At 27.2% G+C, this 13,503-nt stretch overlaps 2 protein-coding genes and 1 long non-coding RNA gene across 3 annotated transcripts in view; all 3 read right to left on the reverse strand.

Moving 5' to 3' along the window:
• The window catches only part of LOC111619490, a 9,249-nt gene extending 3,696 nt beyond the window's left edge, over positions 1-5,553 (reverse strand). The window contains exons 1-8 of the mRNA XM_023361219.1: positions 5,541-5,553; positions 4,028-4,156; positions 3,803-3,963; positions 3,229-3,408; positions 3,064-3,149; positions 2,649-2,747; positions 2,488-2,553; positions 1,542-1,727 (exon numbers count right to left, since the gene is read on the reverse strand). Of these exons, the coding sequence (XP_023216987.1) occupies positions 1,542-1,727; positions 2,488-2,553; positions 2,649-2,747; positions 3,064-3,149; positions 3,229-3,408; positions 3,803-3,963; positions 4,028-4,156; positions 5,541-5,553 (920 nt within the window). The remainder of the gene's footprint in view (positions 1-1,541; positions 1,728-2,487; positions 2,554-2,648; positions 2,748-3,063; positions 3,150-3,228; positions 3,409-3,802; positions 3,964-4,027; positions 4,157-5,540) is intronic.
• Positions 5,554-6,439: 886 nt separating this feature from the next.
• LOC111619501 lies at positions 6,440-7,532 on the reverse strand. Its single transcript, XR_002755762.1, has 4 exons — positions 7,403-7,532; positions 7,178-7,338; positions 6,604-6,783; positions 6,440-6,524 (listed from the first exon to the last, which is right to left on the reverse strand). It is a non-coding gene; the product is annotated as an uncharacterized LOC111619501 (long non-coding RNA).
• Positions 7,533-11,061: 3,529 nt separating this feature from the next.
• Positions 11,062-13,503, reverse strand: part of LOC111619491 — an 11,819-nt gene continuing 9,377 nt past the window's right edge. Inside the window, exons 4-5 of the mRNA XM_023361220.1 lie at positions 11,268-11,421; positions 11,062-11,192 (exon numbers count right to left, since the gene is read on the reverse strand). Of these exons, the coding sequence (XP_023216988.1) occupies positions 11,062-11,192; positions 11,268-11,421 (285 nt within the window). The remainder of the gene's footprint in view (positions 11,193-11,267; positions 11,422-13,503) is intronic.

Raw genomic sequence — 13,503 nt, forward strand, 5'->3', positions numbered from 1 at the left:
CCCAGAACCGGTCCTTGATAGAATTGTAATCTTTATATGTGTGCAGCTTTCACCCAAGGTCGTAGGCTTCCACCGGCTAAACCGGGTGAGGTTGGTGTTCTGTAAAGCGCATGCGCAAATCTGGCTTTTCGTAATCTGAAAATACAGGAGATTACACTCTGCCACTAATATTCTAATATACAATAGCAATTTTTTTTTTTGGTTTTTTCCACGTGTAGTATAGAAATTTGTAATAAGATACATAATGCGGTTATAATAAAATATTGTGTGATTATTTTCATATAATTAAAATTAATATTTATTTATTTTTTAGAGAATACGAGGGAAGCGGCGCTTCCAACGCTTCTAATGACGGCACGCCACTGGTAGGTACACTTAGTCAGTTTAATAATTGCTACAGTGAAAAATACTGGAGAGCTGCTAAGCATATCCTATGCTATTTGAAAGGAACTGCATCATAGATAAAAGATCCTATACTGGATATGTATTTAAGCTTGGAGGGACTGCAATATCATGGGAAGCGTGCAAACAGCACACCATTGCATTCTTGAGTGTAGAAGATGAATATATGGCATTGACAGAAGGTTCAATGGAAGCTATACACTTTTGAAGAATCCTTCATGACCTCAATAACCATAAATTGTGATAGCCAGGATGCTCATCTGGCAAAAAACCATACATAGCATGCGCAGGCCAAACACATTGATGTAAGGCATCATTTTATTTGTCATACCCTTTATAGAAAATTGACCATCGAATACCTACAAATGAGTGAAATGTTGGCAAATGTCTTTATAAAAGCTTTAACCAGGAAAAGCACAATTTCTGTTGCTGTGAATTGAATTGCCTGATGAGAATGACAACTTCAGTTTGAGAGAGGGTATTGAGATTCAAATCTTGTCATTGCCAAGTGGAGCTATGCAAGCCCTTTGTTCATATATCTGTAAATGAGACCCCTTTTGTATTAGACCTCTTTTCCCTTTGTTACCCTAAGTACAACACCATTGAATGTTGGGTAGATTGAGCTAGGTAGATAGGTACTGTACATTCAAAGGCATTGGATGTACCAATCTTGGGTTTACCAATTTGATCTCTGAATAAATCTATGTTTTCTAAATACAGATCCCAGTTATTGAGTTATTAACCAACAAAAAGATTAAGATGTCTTAAAAATACTTTTAATTTTTGTAAGATATAAGTTATACTGTAGTATTTAATGTTCATTTTTATTAAAAAATTTATTTGAAAAAATTCAGAAATGAATTTAATAATACCATGGTTACTAGGATTTTAATCAATAGATATACATATTTTATGACAAGATGTCTTTATTCCATTTTCAAAATAAGAAATTTATCAACACTGAAATAATTCTGAAGAGTTTTTTTTATTTAATATAAATTAAATTATAATGGAATTTATATTAAATAAAGTTTATTATTATAAATAAAAAACTTAATTTTGTTTAATATTAATTTCTAAATAATTACTGCAATAATAATAATGATAAAAAATGACATAATAAAAACAAATATATTTACTTGAGTCTAGAGAAAATGAAGGATATTATAATAATTATAAGTAAAAATGCTGCCAGGGACCCAAATATAATCATCATAAAATGATAGTGGTTTCCATTTTCATCCTTGTCTCTAATTTCTTTTAAAAAGGAAGTGAGTTTAAATGATCCAAAACTATTTTGAATTTGTTGTTGAACATCTGTAAATCTAAATCAAGAAAATTACAATATATTATTACATTTTTATTTTTAAATATTTTGAAAATGATATTTTCAGCAAATAAACAGAAAAATTAAATGTTTAAATTATTAACTTCCACAACAACACTTTATCCCACCGTGAATTATTTATTAACTGTAACAAACATTTTCAATTTGTTCTACAGGCCATCTTCAGATTTATAAAAATCACGGAATGTTGATAACTGTTCTTTTTGTATAGAACAGTTAATAACACATTTACAATACAAAATTCTTTGGAATATCAAACTATTTGAATTCAAAGAATAAATTACAGTAATATATATACAATTTAAAATAACAAAATAAAGATAGAAAAGAAAAAAAGAAAAATAAAGAAAACAATAAATTACATTTACAATATCAGTTTTTGATTGTATGGACACTATGCACTATTCTCTAATAAGTTCTTTTTGACCATATATTTCCATGTTGTGGGTAATACTGTGGCATCCTTATTGTTTACACATCTGCCCATAAGGATACTTCTATTTCAACTTTTTCCGAATTCATTGCTAACGTTGGTGAGTGTATTAGTGTGTCTTAACTGTTCTATACAAAAAGAACAGTTATCAATGTTCCACGATTTTTAAAATCCTGAAGATGGCCTCTAGAACAAGTTGGAAATGTTCTACAGTTAATAAATAATTCTTAGTGGGATGACATAGTGTTGTGAAAGTTAAGAAGCATCTAGCTAAGTATAAATTATTATTGTTTAGTTCACTTACTTATCTTTCATTTCTTTGTAAGTTAGAAGAGTTTTATTATGTAGTATTGTTGAAATTATTTCATAACTGTAAATATTAGGAATATAAATTATAAATTAGATTAAATATGTAAATTCTTTAAATATATCAACTTAATCTTATATTTTTTTGAATTAACTTACTTTTTCATATTATTATTTGAATCTTTCAAGTAATATTTTAAAATATGAAAAGACATTTCTTGGTAATTATTTTGCTGCTGTAAAATTCCTGTTATGTTTCTAATTAAAAAAAATATATATATATAANTTAATTCTTAATTTTTTTAAAATCTTAAATGCCCTTTTTTTATATTTGTGTCTAAACTACTGTAAACTGACAAGCTTAAAGCATACATAATGAATAGATTTAAAAACAAAGTAAAAATCAAAATAAAAATATTCTTGAATTCCTTTGTTTCCAAAAATAAAAAAAAAATTAATTATGGCCTCAAACTACAACTCATTCTTATATAAGCATATTAAAGAGGGACTTTTCTAATGCACAACTTTTCTTAACATTAAAAATTACAAATTAATTTTTATTTCAAATGAATACCTTTCTATTTGAGATTTACTCAGTAGTACTGAAATGTTTGTTGAAATAGAAATATTTAAACAATTCTCTTCGTGGAGCTGATATATCTGTTAAAATTAATTAAATTAAATTTTTCTCTTTCACTTATTGTAATTTTTAATATAATTTTACTGAATTTGTACTCACATAAATGTCTAATTTTTCATCAACAAAATTTATAGCTTCTACTGTTAAAACTGTTTGAAAGTTTTCTAGTATTGAAATATCTTTTAATGGAAAAATTTCATTATTGACTGGATCAATACTAAATATATCACTATTGTTTTTAATCCTGATTTGTTCATCAACACCGCCATCACTAATAACCTTAAATAAATAATAAAGATATACATTATTTGAAACTTTTCTTATATGTTGAATATAATTTTTTAATGCTAAATTGAATTTCCAGTTATACAGATATAAATTTGATATTTGTAGTGTGAAGAAAACACAATATACAATAAAAAAAAGTACAATCTGTACAATAAGTAAAAATTGAGATAAATTCAATACATAATTACTATCATCTTCATGATCACATTTCACAAATAAATTACATTATAGATACTGAAATTTAATTAACGTTTTTATTTGCAAACTTTGATAAAATAATGTTTTATATAATAGTATTTTATTAAAGTTTGCAAAACAGATTTATTAATTTATTAAAATAATTAAAGTAGCAAATAATTATCAAAATCAAATAATTTAATTTAACCTTTATTTCAAAATTGTAGTCACTTAGTGGTGCATTAGGAAGAAAAAATTTATAGAATGGAGTAGAATGTAAAAAGACCACTTTCTTCTTTTCTTCTATTATTTCAGGTTTTCCAAACTGTATCACAATAAGAGCTTCATTATTACCAACATCTTTTATTTCTGAAAAGTGAACAGTGTTAATAATAACATTTATATAAACCTATGTAATAATAAAAATACTTACTGACATTCTGACTGCTTTTAGCATAATGTTTATCTTGTTGTTGTAATTTCAAAAAATGTTGACCTTTAGGTAACTTTTTAACTATCTTAAGTTTACCAGATTCATCAATTTCAAACTTATCCAACTTATCTGAAAATATTAAAACTTTAAATGAAATTTTAAAAAGTTTTGTATTGACTAATATATAGAATTTGGAAATTATATCTTTAGAAACTATTTTAGAAAGTAAGACAAATTTAGCTATTTAAAATTATGCATCATCAAAAAAATAAATTCATTATTATTTACCAAAAACTTATTTCTACAATACAGTATTAACAAAAAATTCATATCGTTTGCTAAGAAAATTTTTTCAAGCTTTCTCAACCTCAAAGAAATGCCATCAAACAATGATTCATTCTTAGATATACATGCTAAAGAAGGACTTTCTCAACATTCTCTATACATAGGAATTAATTTTTTTATGCGGCTTTTGTAAAATCTGCTCTACACTTAGAATAAAAGTTTAAAATATTTTAATATAAGAAATTTTTAAATTTAGGAAATTACTTGTTAAATTGCTGAAGTGACAATTTTGAATATTAACCAATACAATCTTTCTCACTAAAAACAAAATCTACTTTTCAAGAATATTTCTCTAATTCATTGAAAATTCAAATAGTTTAAAAACTTGTATATTTATTATTATATCTGATAATTGTATTTATTATTTTAAATATGGAGAATGTTGAAGAAGTCCCTCTAGTAGATACAACTCACAGCATATACAGGATAGATACGATAACAGTGGTGAATCCAGGAGGGCCAAGGCCTCTTGGCCCCTCCAAATAAAAAGGAAAACAAACAGTAGAAAATTCTCCAAAAATCTTTTTCTAATTAAGATTCATTTTTTATTTATATTCTGTGTTGTCTTCTATTTCTATACTACTTATGAATTAGTGGTCACTTAAGGTAGGAATTTCATTGAATTCACATTGAAAAGTTTATCATTCAACTCAGCTCCTCCGAGAGTAAATCCTGAGTATGATAAAGTAAAAGAGTGTATATTAAAAAAGTTTGTATACACTACTTTAGTGGTAAGACTTTAAGATTTGGTGCTGCTATTAAATGAATGAAAGAACTTGTGGGATGTTTGTATTCACTTAGTGAGGTAGTTAATGTGCTTATCAAAACTAACCTGAATTTCGAACACAGTTGTGAATATCTTCTTGATCAGTTTACAAGAGGTATGAGCCCTATCTTACATAGAAAGATATTAAAAAACAATCCCAAATCCTTTGATCAGGCAATGGAAATGGCTGAGAAGGAAAACAAAACTGAGCAAAGATTTTTCATGATGAAAAAATATTCAACAAACTAATATAACTGAGTCCATTGAAGACTCTCACATGAAAATGACAAAGAAAGACCAGTAATTTGGGCATGAAATAAAACAACCAAAATACTATTAAGTACATAGATAATATCTAAGATTTACTGTATCAGAATTATCAACACAAGAAAATAAGTTTGCCTATCTCTGCCATATTGGTACTATTATTTCCATATTGGTATTTTGCTGATCATATTTCCAAGAATATCTTTATTAATGTTCCTACGTAGGAAAATCAGTCATGTTCCTGGGCTCTTCCACAAAGCATTTTTTAAAAAGTAAGAATTAAGAAGTCATAATAAATTTTTTAAATATATACTGTAAAAATTCCACATTTAAAAATATTTAAATATAATTTTAAAAATTACNTAATTCTTTACAAGAAAATTAATCATTCTTAGTACAAAAATGTAATGGTAATATTGCATAAAATAATTAAATTAAAAGTCAGTTCTATGCACAGTAAGCTAGAACTTCTGTATATAAGTTTCAAAACACTTTTCTCTCTTTTCTTCTAGCAAAATCTTTAATTAAGTCAAATAAACTAACGTTTTTGGCTATCTTAAATAGCATTCTTCGGGTTAAGCATAAATGGATTTTATTTAGGCCTATGCTTAACCATTTTATGTTAGTTTATTTGATTTAATTAAAGAATTTGCTGGAAAAAAGAGAGAGAGAGATGTTTTGAAACTTTTAAAAGTCAGTTTTTTTTACATTGAGGAAAGCCATCTTTCCTTACAAGGTTTATTATTTAATTCTTAATTTTTTTAAAATCTTAAATGCCCTTTTTTTATATTTGTGTCTAAACTACTGTAAACTGACAAGCTTAAAGCATACATAATGAATAGATTTAAAAACAAAGTAAAAATCAAAATAAAAATATTCTTGAATTCCTTTGTTTCCAAAAATAAAAAAAAAATTAATTATGGCCTCAAACTACAACTCATTCTTATATAAGCATATTAAAGAGGGACTTTTCTAATGCACAACTTTTCTTAACATTAAAAATTACAAATTAATTTTTATTTCAAATGAATACCTTTCTATTTGAGATTTACTCAGTAGTACTGAAATGTTTGTTGAAATAGAAATATTTAAACAATTCTCTTCGTGGAGCTGATATATCTGTTAAAATTAATTAAATTAAATTTTTCTCTTTCACTTATTGTAATTTTTAATATAATTTTACTGAATTTGTACTCACATAAATGTCTAATTTTTCATCAACAAAATTTATAGCTTCTACTGTTAAAACTGTTTGAAAGTTTTCTAGTATTGAAATATCTTTTAATGGAAAAATTTCATTATTGACTGGATCAATACTAAATATATCACTATTGTTTTTAATCCTGATTTGTTCATCAACACCGCCATCACTAATAACCTTAAATAAATAATAAAGATATACATTATTTGAAACTTTTCTTATATGTTGAATATAATTTTTTAATGCTAAATTGAATTTCCAGTTATACAGATATAAATTTGATATTTGTAGTGTGAAGAAAACACAATATACAATAAAAAAAAGTACAATCTGTACAATAAGTAAAAATTGAGATAAATTCAATACATAATTACTATCATCTTCATGATCACATTTCACAAATAAATTACATTATAGATACTGAAATTTAATTAACGTTTTTATTTGCAAACTTTGATAAAATAATGTTTTATATAATAGTATTTTATTAAAGTTTGCAAAACAGATTTATTAATTTATTAAAATAATTAAAGTAGCAAATAATTATCAAAATCAAATAATTTAATTTAACCTTTATTTCAAAATTGTAGTCACTTAGTGGTGCATTAGGAAGAAAAAATTTATAGAATGGAGTAGAATGTAAAAAGACCACTTTCTTCTTTTCTTCTATTATTTCAGGTTTTCCAAACTGTATCACAATAAGAGCTTCATTATTACCAACATCTTTTATTTCTGAAAAGTGAACAGTGTTAATAATAACATTTATATAAACCTATGTAATAATAAAAATACTTACTGACATTCTGACTGCTTTTAGCATAATGTTTATCTTGTTGTTGTAATTTCAAAAAATGTTGACCTTTAGGTAACTTTTTAACTATCTTAAGTTTACCAGATTCATCAATTTCAAACTTATCCAACTTATCTGAAAATATTAAAACTTTAAATGAAATTTTAAAAAGTTTTGTATTGACTAATATATAGAATTTGGAAATTATATCTTTAGAAACTATTTTAGAAAGTAAGACAAATTTAGCTATTTAAAATTATGCATCATCAAAAAAATAAATTCATTATTATTTACCAAAAACTTATTTCTACAATACAGTATTAACAAAAAATTCATATCGTTTGCTAAGAAAATTTTTTCAAGCTTTCTCAACCTCAAAGAAATGCCATCAAACAATGATTCATTCTTAGATATACATGCTAAAGAAGGACTTTCTCAACATTCTCTATACATAGGAATTAATTTTTTTATGCGGCTTTTGTAAAATCTGCTCTACACTTAGAATAAAAGTTTAAAATATTTTAATATAAGAAATTTTTAAATTTAGGAAATTACTTGTTAAATTGCTGAAGTGACAATTTTGAATATTAACCAATACAATCTTTCTCACTAAAAACAAAATCTACTTTTCAAGAATATTTCNTTGCAAACTTAAAATTATCATTATTAAGATACTATGGCAATTCTATGGTTAAATTATGTAATTCATAATCAAGGTATTCATTCACTTCCTGAGGTAGACTCAAAATATAACAGAATTATTTTGCTATGAACTAGTATAATAGTAATTTCTCAAAGCTTCAATACAAAAGTATATAACAGGACTGGCCAAACCTTAACATGACAGGAGCCATATATTGCCTATCAGAAATATAAGAGTTTCATTCTCTATTTAAATTGTATTTTATATAATAGATATGTATTCACATTAAAGATTTAGAAGAGCTGCATGCAGCTTGCAAGCCATAGTATGGCCATTATGGATATATAAGATAAATTATACATTAATCATGATTAATCAAAATGCATTGCAAAGTTTTATATTAAAATACAGGTATCCCTCATACAACACTGTACTTCTACAACACTGTTTGAAAATTGGGGATATCCCCTATAAAACACAACTTTCAGTTTCACTCTAAAACAGTTTTGGAAATCCTTATCCTAAAAAAAAAGAGATCAAATGATGGTGTTTATAAAACTCCATCATTTTATATATTTTTTCCTTCAAGAAAGCATGTGTGTTGTCTCAAATTTGCACACCAATTTTTGAATATTGAAATTTTCAATTTATTTTGTGCCTTTTGTCAGGTTTACTTTAATGAAAACTGATGATGTAATTTCTTTTCTTTCTTGTCTTAGCTTTCCTATCATCCAGGTGTCATTGTCAGTACTTTCAGATTTTAGCCTTTAAGACTATTTAGTAAAGATTTTTTAAACATTTTTAGGTAAGTGTTATTAAACTTTATTTTAACCATAGGTATTACAAACCTACAAATGATTACTTCCTTCCTAAAAATGCAAATGAAATACAGCAATATTTCAGTACTTGAACGGTTCTAAACTGGAACAATTTGATATTCGAACACAAATTTTGGAAAAAAGTCACTCAGTACTTGACTGAACAAATGCGACCCACTAGAACAAATTATCAATTATTTTTATTTTGTAATTCATAGAAAATTATGATAAAAATAAAAAAACGAAGTTGCCAATACTTCTGATCAAGATCAACAAAAAGACTTAGATGACGATGATACTATGAAAAAAGAAAATGCTGTCCTAATTTATCTAAAATTAATATTAACAGTACTTTTAATTATGCTTGTTAGTTAATTATTGATTGGAAATAAATTATCAATTACTTTAATAAATGTATTTCTCTTACTGCCAAAAAAAAAAATAGTTTATTTTTGCTAACTTCCAGATAGTCCTTTGTTCCTTTGTTTTGTATAGTATAAAAAAAATTATACTCAAATTAAACTGCTGAAATATTATTTTATTAATTATATATGAAAAATCTTTTGACATAAATAAATAATAAACTATCAAAAATGAAGATGTAAATTATTTTTAAAAGTAGATTAGGTAAGTAAAATATTAATTCCTATAAACTAATCATTAATGAAGTTCTTGATGGCCAGATGGCCTACCATTAAGGAAGGTTCAGGACTGAATCCTAATGAGCAACCTCAAGAATTTTTCATAGGTCTGTTCTGGATATGTTTGGATTCATTTCTCACTATCAATCATCCCTATTGTGGACCTGGCCAAACCCACAATGGGTAAGGGAAAAAAGTCCTCAATGCCCGTAGGTAAAAGCCAAAAATTGAAAAATCAAAGTTCTTGAATATATCAATTGTGTCCAAAATTAAAGCAACATACAAATGCACATAGCAAAAACAAAGAAATGTATGACCCTCCATCACAGTGAATCATCCAAATGCCTTTTCTGAGGCATGTCTGATAAGCTATTGACATATCAGAAACACTTCCTTACTGTTAGCTGTTCTAGCAGGCGATTGTTTGTCAGAAACACTTTGGCTATATATATAGCATATTATATTTTATCATACGAATGCACTGTTTTTGTGTGTCACCTGCATGACACTTGCATGATAGGATGGAACTTTGCTGATTTACTTATGTTTCAGGGTGTTGATTGTACACAGGTTTTGTGTTTGTTGCTTTAATTTTGAACATCAGTGTACATATATTGAAGAGAAAACATTCAATCATAAAAAAATTATATATAAAGATTATGCTATTTGTTTTTAACTGAAACACTCTTTTTTGAAATTAATTATTTTTATCGAGAAATCTAACTACAGGTAGTCCTGTCTTTTGAACTTAATGCATTCCAAAAAATGAGTTTGAAAGTTAAATGTTCAAAAGTCAAACAACAGAGTTGAATGTTGTTATCGTGTTACAAGATGAAAATATAGAAAAAATATATAGAAAGAAAACACAACAAAACTTTCTTCACTCAAAAACAAAACTGTAAAAATAACAAACATCAACTCATGTTGCCAACATGTTACAATATAAACATATTTCATTAAAAAAAATTAATAATATCACTTCTAAAATTTTACATTTAGTCACTTTAAACTTTAATATTCATAAATTAAATTTAATTTAATTTACGAATATTAAAGTTAATATTAAAGTAATATAAAATATTGAATGCAATAAATTTTATTTAAAAAATTGATTTTCTTTAAAAATAATAATGTTCGGTACTGAGGTTAAATCATCTAATTTACCTCATCTAACTTACCTCAGTACTGTCATTCCTTGGAGGATTTTCAACATAACCAAATACTTTAAGCTCATACCTTTGACATTTATCAAGCTTAGATTTTAATGAAATTTCACCAGTTGTGTTATTAATTCTAAAAAATTCATTCTCATCTGCAATATATTATTAAATTTTAATATTAATTAATTATGAATTTAAATTTAATATCTTTTTGCAAACTTAAAATTATCATTATTAAGATACTATGGCAATTCTATGGTTAAATTATGTAATTCATAATCAAGGTATTCATTCACTTCCTGAGGTAGACTCAAAATATAACAGAATTATTTTGCTATGAACTAGTATAATAGTAATTTCTCAAAGCTTCAATACAAAAGTATATAACAGGACTGGCCAAACCTTAACATGACAGGAGCCATATATTGCCTATCAGAAATATAAGAGTNTCTCTTTCTACAGGAAAATCCTCATTGAGAACTATTATTATTTTATCATTCTTGTATAAAAGATCAAAATATTGTACATCTTCACCTAAAAAAAATAAAGTATTATTAGTAATAATAATTACAATAATAGCAAATGATAATATAAATTACTCAATCATACCTGAAAGATTTAAATGAATATTTTTATCCAAAATTTCATCACTCATCTCAAACAAGTAATCATTTTTATGACTATTCTTCGAAAGCTCTATGTTATAAATGGATTTTTTAAATAAAGATTTCTTGTATTCTCTTGGAACAACTCTAAAATTCCCCTAAATGAGAGAAATTTGAAAATTTTATTATAAAATTTTGTACAAAAAATAAATTTCTTAATTTGAATTCTATTTAAATTTTATATTCCAAAAGCTGATGATGATTGTAACCACTGTATTTTCATACAAATATCCTATTATTTTAAAAAATTGTTGGAACTGAAATAAAAATCTTTTGTAAACCTGTGTCAGTGTCTAGGGCAGATCTAACTTTCTGAGAGCTTTGAGCTACAGATTTTGGACCCCTTTTTTAAAATTTTCAAATGATAAATTAAAGAAAAATTTTATCCTTCATAGCTTGTGCCTAAATATTTAAGCAGTTTTAGCCAGGTCATGCTGACTGATCTCTCCTTGACCTTGTTTAAAAAATTTTCCGAAGAGCCCATCATAAAATAGATTACAATAAGCTGTGTTTTATGAAAATCTTAGGCTTTTTCATGAATTTATGTTCATTTATCTAAATACAAGAAAGTTATGTGCTTGCCAGTGGCAATATTATAAATTTTTTTTAAACTTTAACAAGAAATTTCTAAATTGTTACTATTTTATACTATTATGTTCTATAAAAATGAACTCTACAAACATCTAAGATACCAGCAAAAAAATTAAACATGAAATGTGAATGTTTTTGCTTGTGTTAAATGGGTATCATCAGGCAAGCAAACTGCTGCAAAAAACACCAGAGATTGCCGAACACGTGTGAAGGGGTGGGGTGTGTGATGTAAAGAGAGGGGAAGGGGGTTTACAGTTTGTAGAATGACTTCCATGCAGAAGGGAAGCAGTCAACATCTTGAAAATTTATAGCTGTGTTATGGTGGGTGGCCTTGTAAATTTCCACCTGTTCTAGATGTTTCAGCACATGTGGTTTGAATTCATAGTGTAGTAGGGGTGTCTCTTGGAAATCCACTTGGATGCCAGAAATGAATGTGTATGTGGCCAAAGCCGTATTGTTTAATCCTTTTTTGACAGATGCTTGATGTTCCTTGAGATGGACCTGTAATGGGTGAGATGTAGCACCTATGTATTGCAGGTGGCGATTGTATCAATGGTCGATGATGGGGATGTGGTAGATGCCTGGGAGATGGTCCTTGTTGGGATGGTCTTTGGCATTACAGAGTAGAGAGGAGATAGCTGGACTTCTGTGGAATGCCAAATGATAATTGTTTCCTCATGCTATTTTTTTGTACAGTGTGGTTAGTGACTTATTATAGATGGTCTTGAATTTGGTTTCTTTTTGCGAGGGTTTATTCAGCTGGATGGAAGCAGTGTTGGAAAGATTGCGGATCAGAATTTTAATATTGTGTGGGAAGTAGCTATGCTGAGTGGTGTACTGGGTGATAGTGTGTAGCTCCTTCTCTCTTTCCTGTTTGCTTGAAGAATGGGAAAAGGCTCTCCATATTAATGATCTGAATGCTGCCAATTTGAAGGTAAATGGATCATGGGATGCAGCTGGGATGAAGGTGGAGAGGTGGGTGAGTTTCCTGTATATGTGAGCAGAAAGGCATCTCAATGTGTAGGTGATCTGGAGGTCCAGGAAATAAACAGAGTGGGCGTTGTCCTGTTCAAGACAGTACCCAGTTGTTAAGTAATAGTTGTCAGACTACTATGTTCTACTTCTTACTTAACAATTGCATACTTTGTGTTGTATCTTGGAGCCCTAAGCTCAAGCCCTATTAGTCTTTATGTAGATTTACCTCACCAGTACAGGTTACACAAAAATTTTATTTCAGTTCTAAATGCTTTGAAGATATAACATTATCAGTACAGTAGACCCCTATAATGCGGGTTCCTATAATGGAGATTCCTATAACGTGGCAAAAAAATTGCGACAGTATTCATATAAAGACGCTAAAAGGGACTCGTAAAATGTCATCACCGACTCGTGTCGCGACAGGATTGATCGAATCTGGACCAATAGTGGATGATCAGCCGAACTACTTTCCGCCGTCCAGCGCTACGCTACAGAGAGTTTAGGCGAGTAAGTTGAGTTTACTATCGTCTGTACAGTATTATATATAAATTAGGTACTGTATATATAATTATATATTAACTTAATTTATTGTAACTTTATTATAATTATAT

Source organism: Centruroides sculpturatus, unplaced genomic scaffold, assembly GCF_000671375.1.
Source record: "Centruroides sculpturatus isolate CEXI.00-Female unplaced genomic scaffold, Cexi_2.0 scaffold185, whole genome shotgun sequence".
NCBI classification, from domain to species: Eukaryota; Metazoa; Arthropoda; class Arachnida; order Scorpiones; family Buthidae; genus Centruroides; species Centruroides sculpturatus.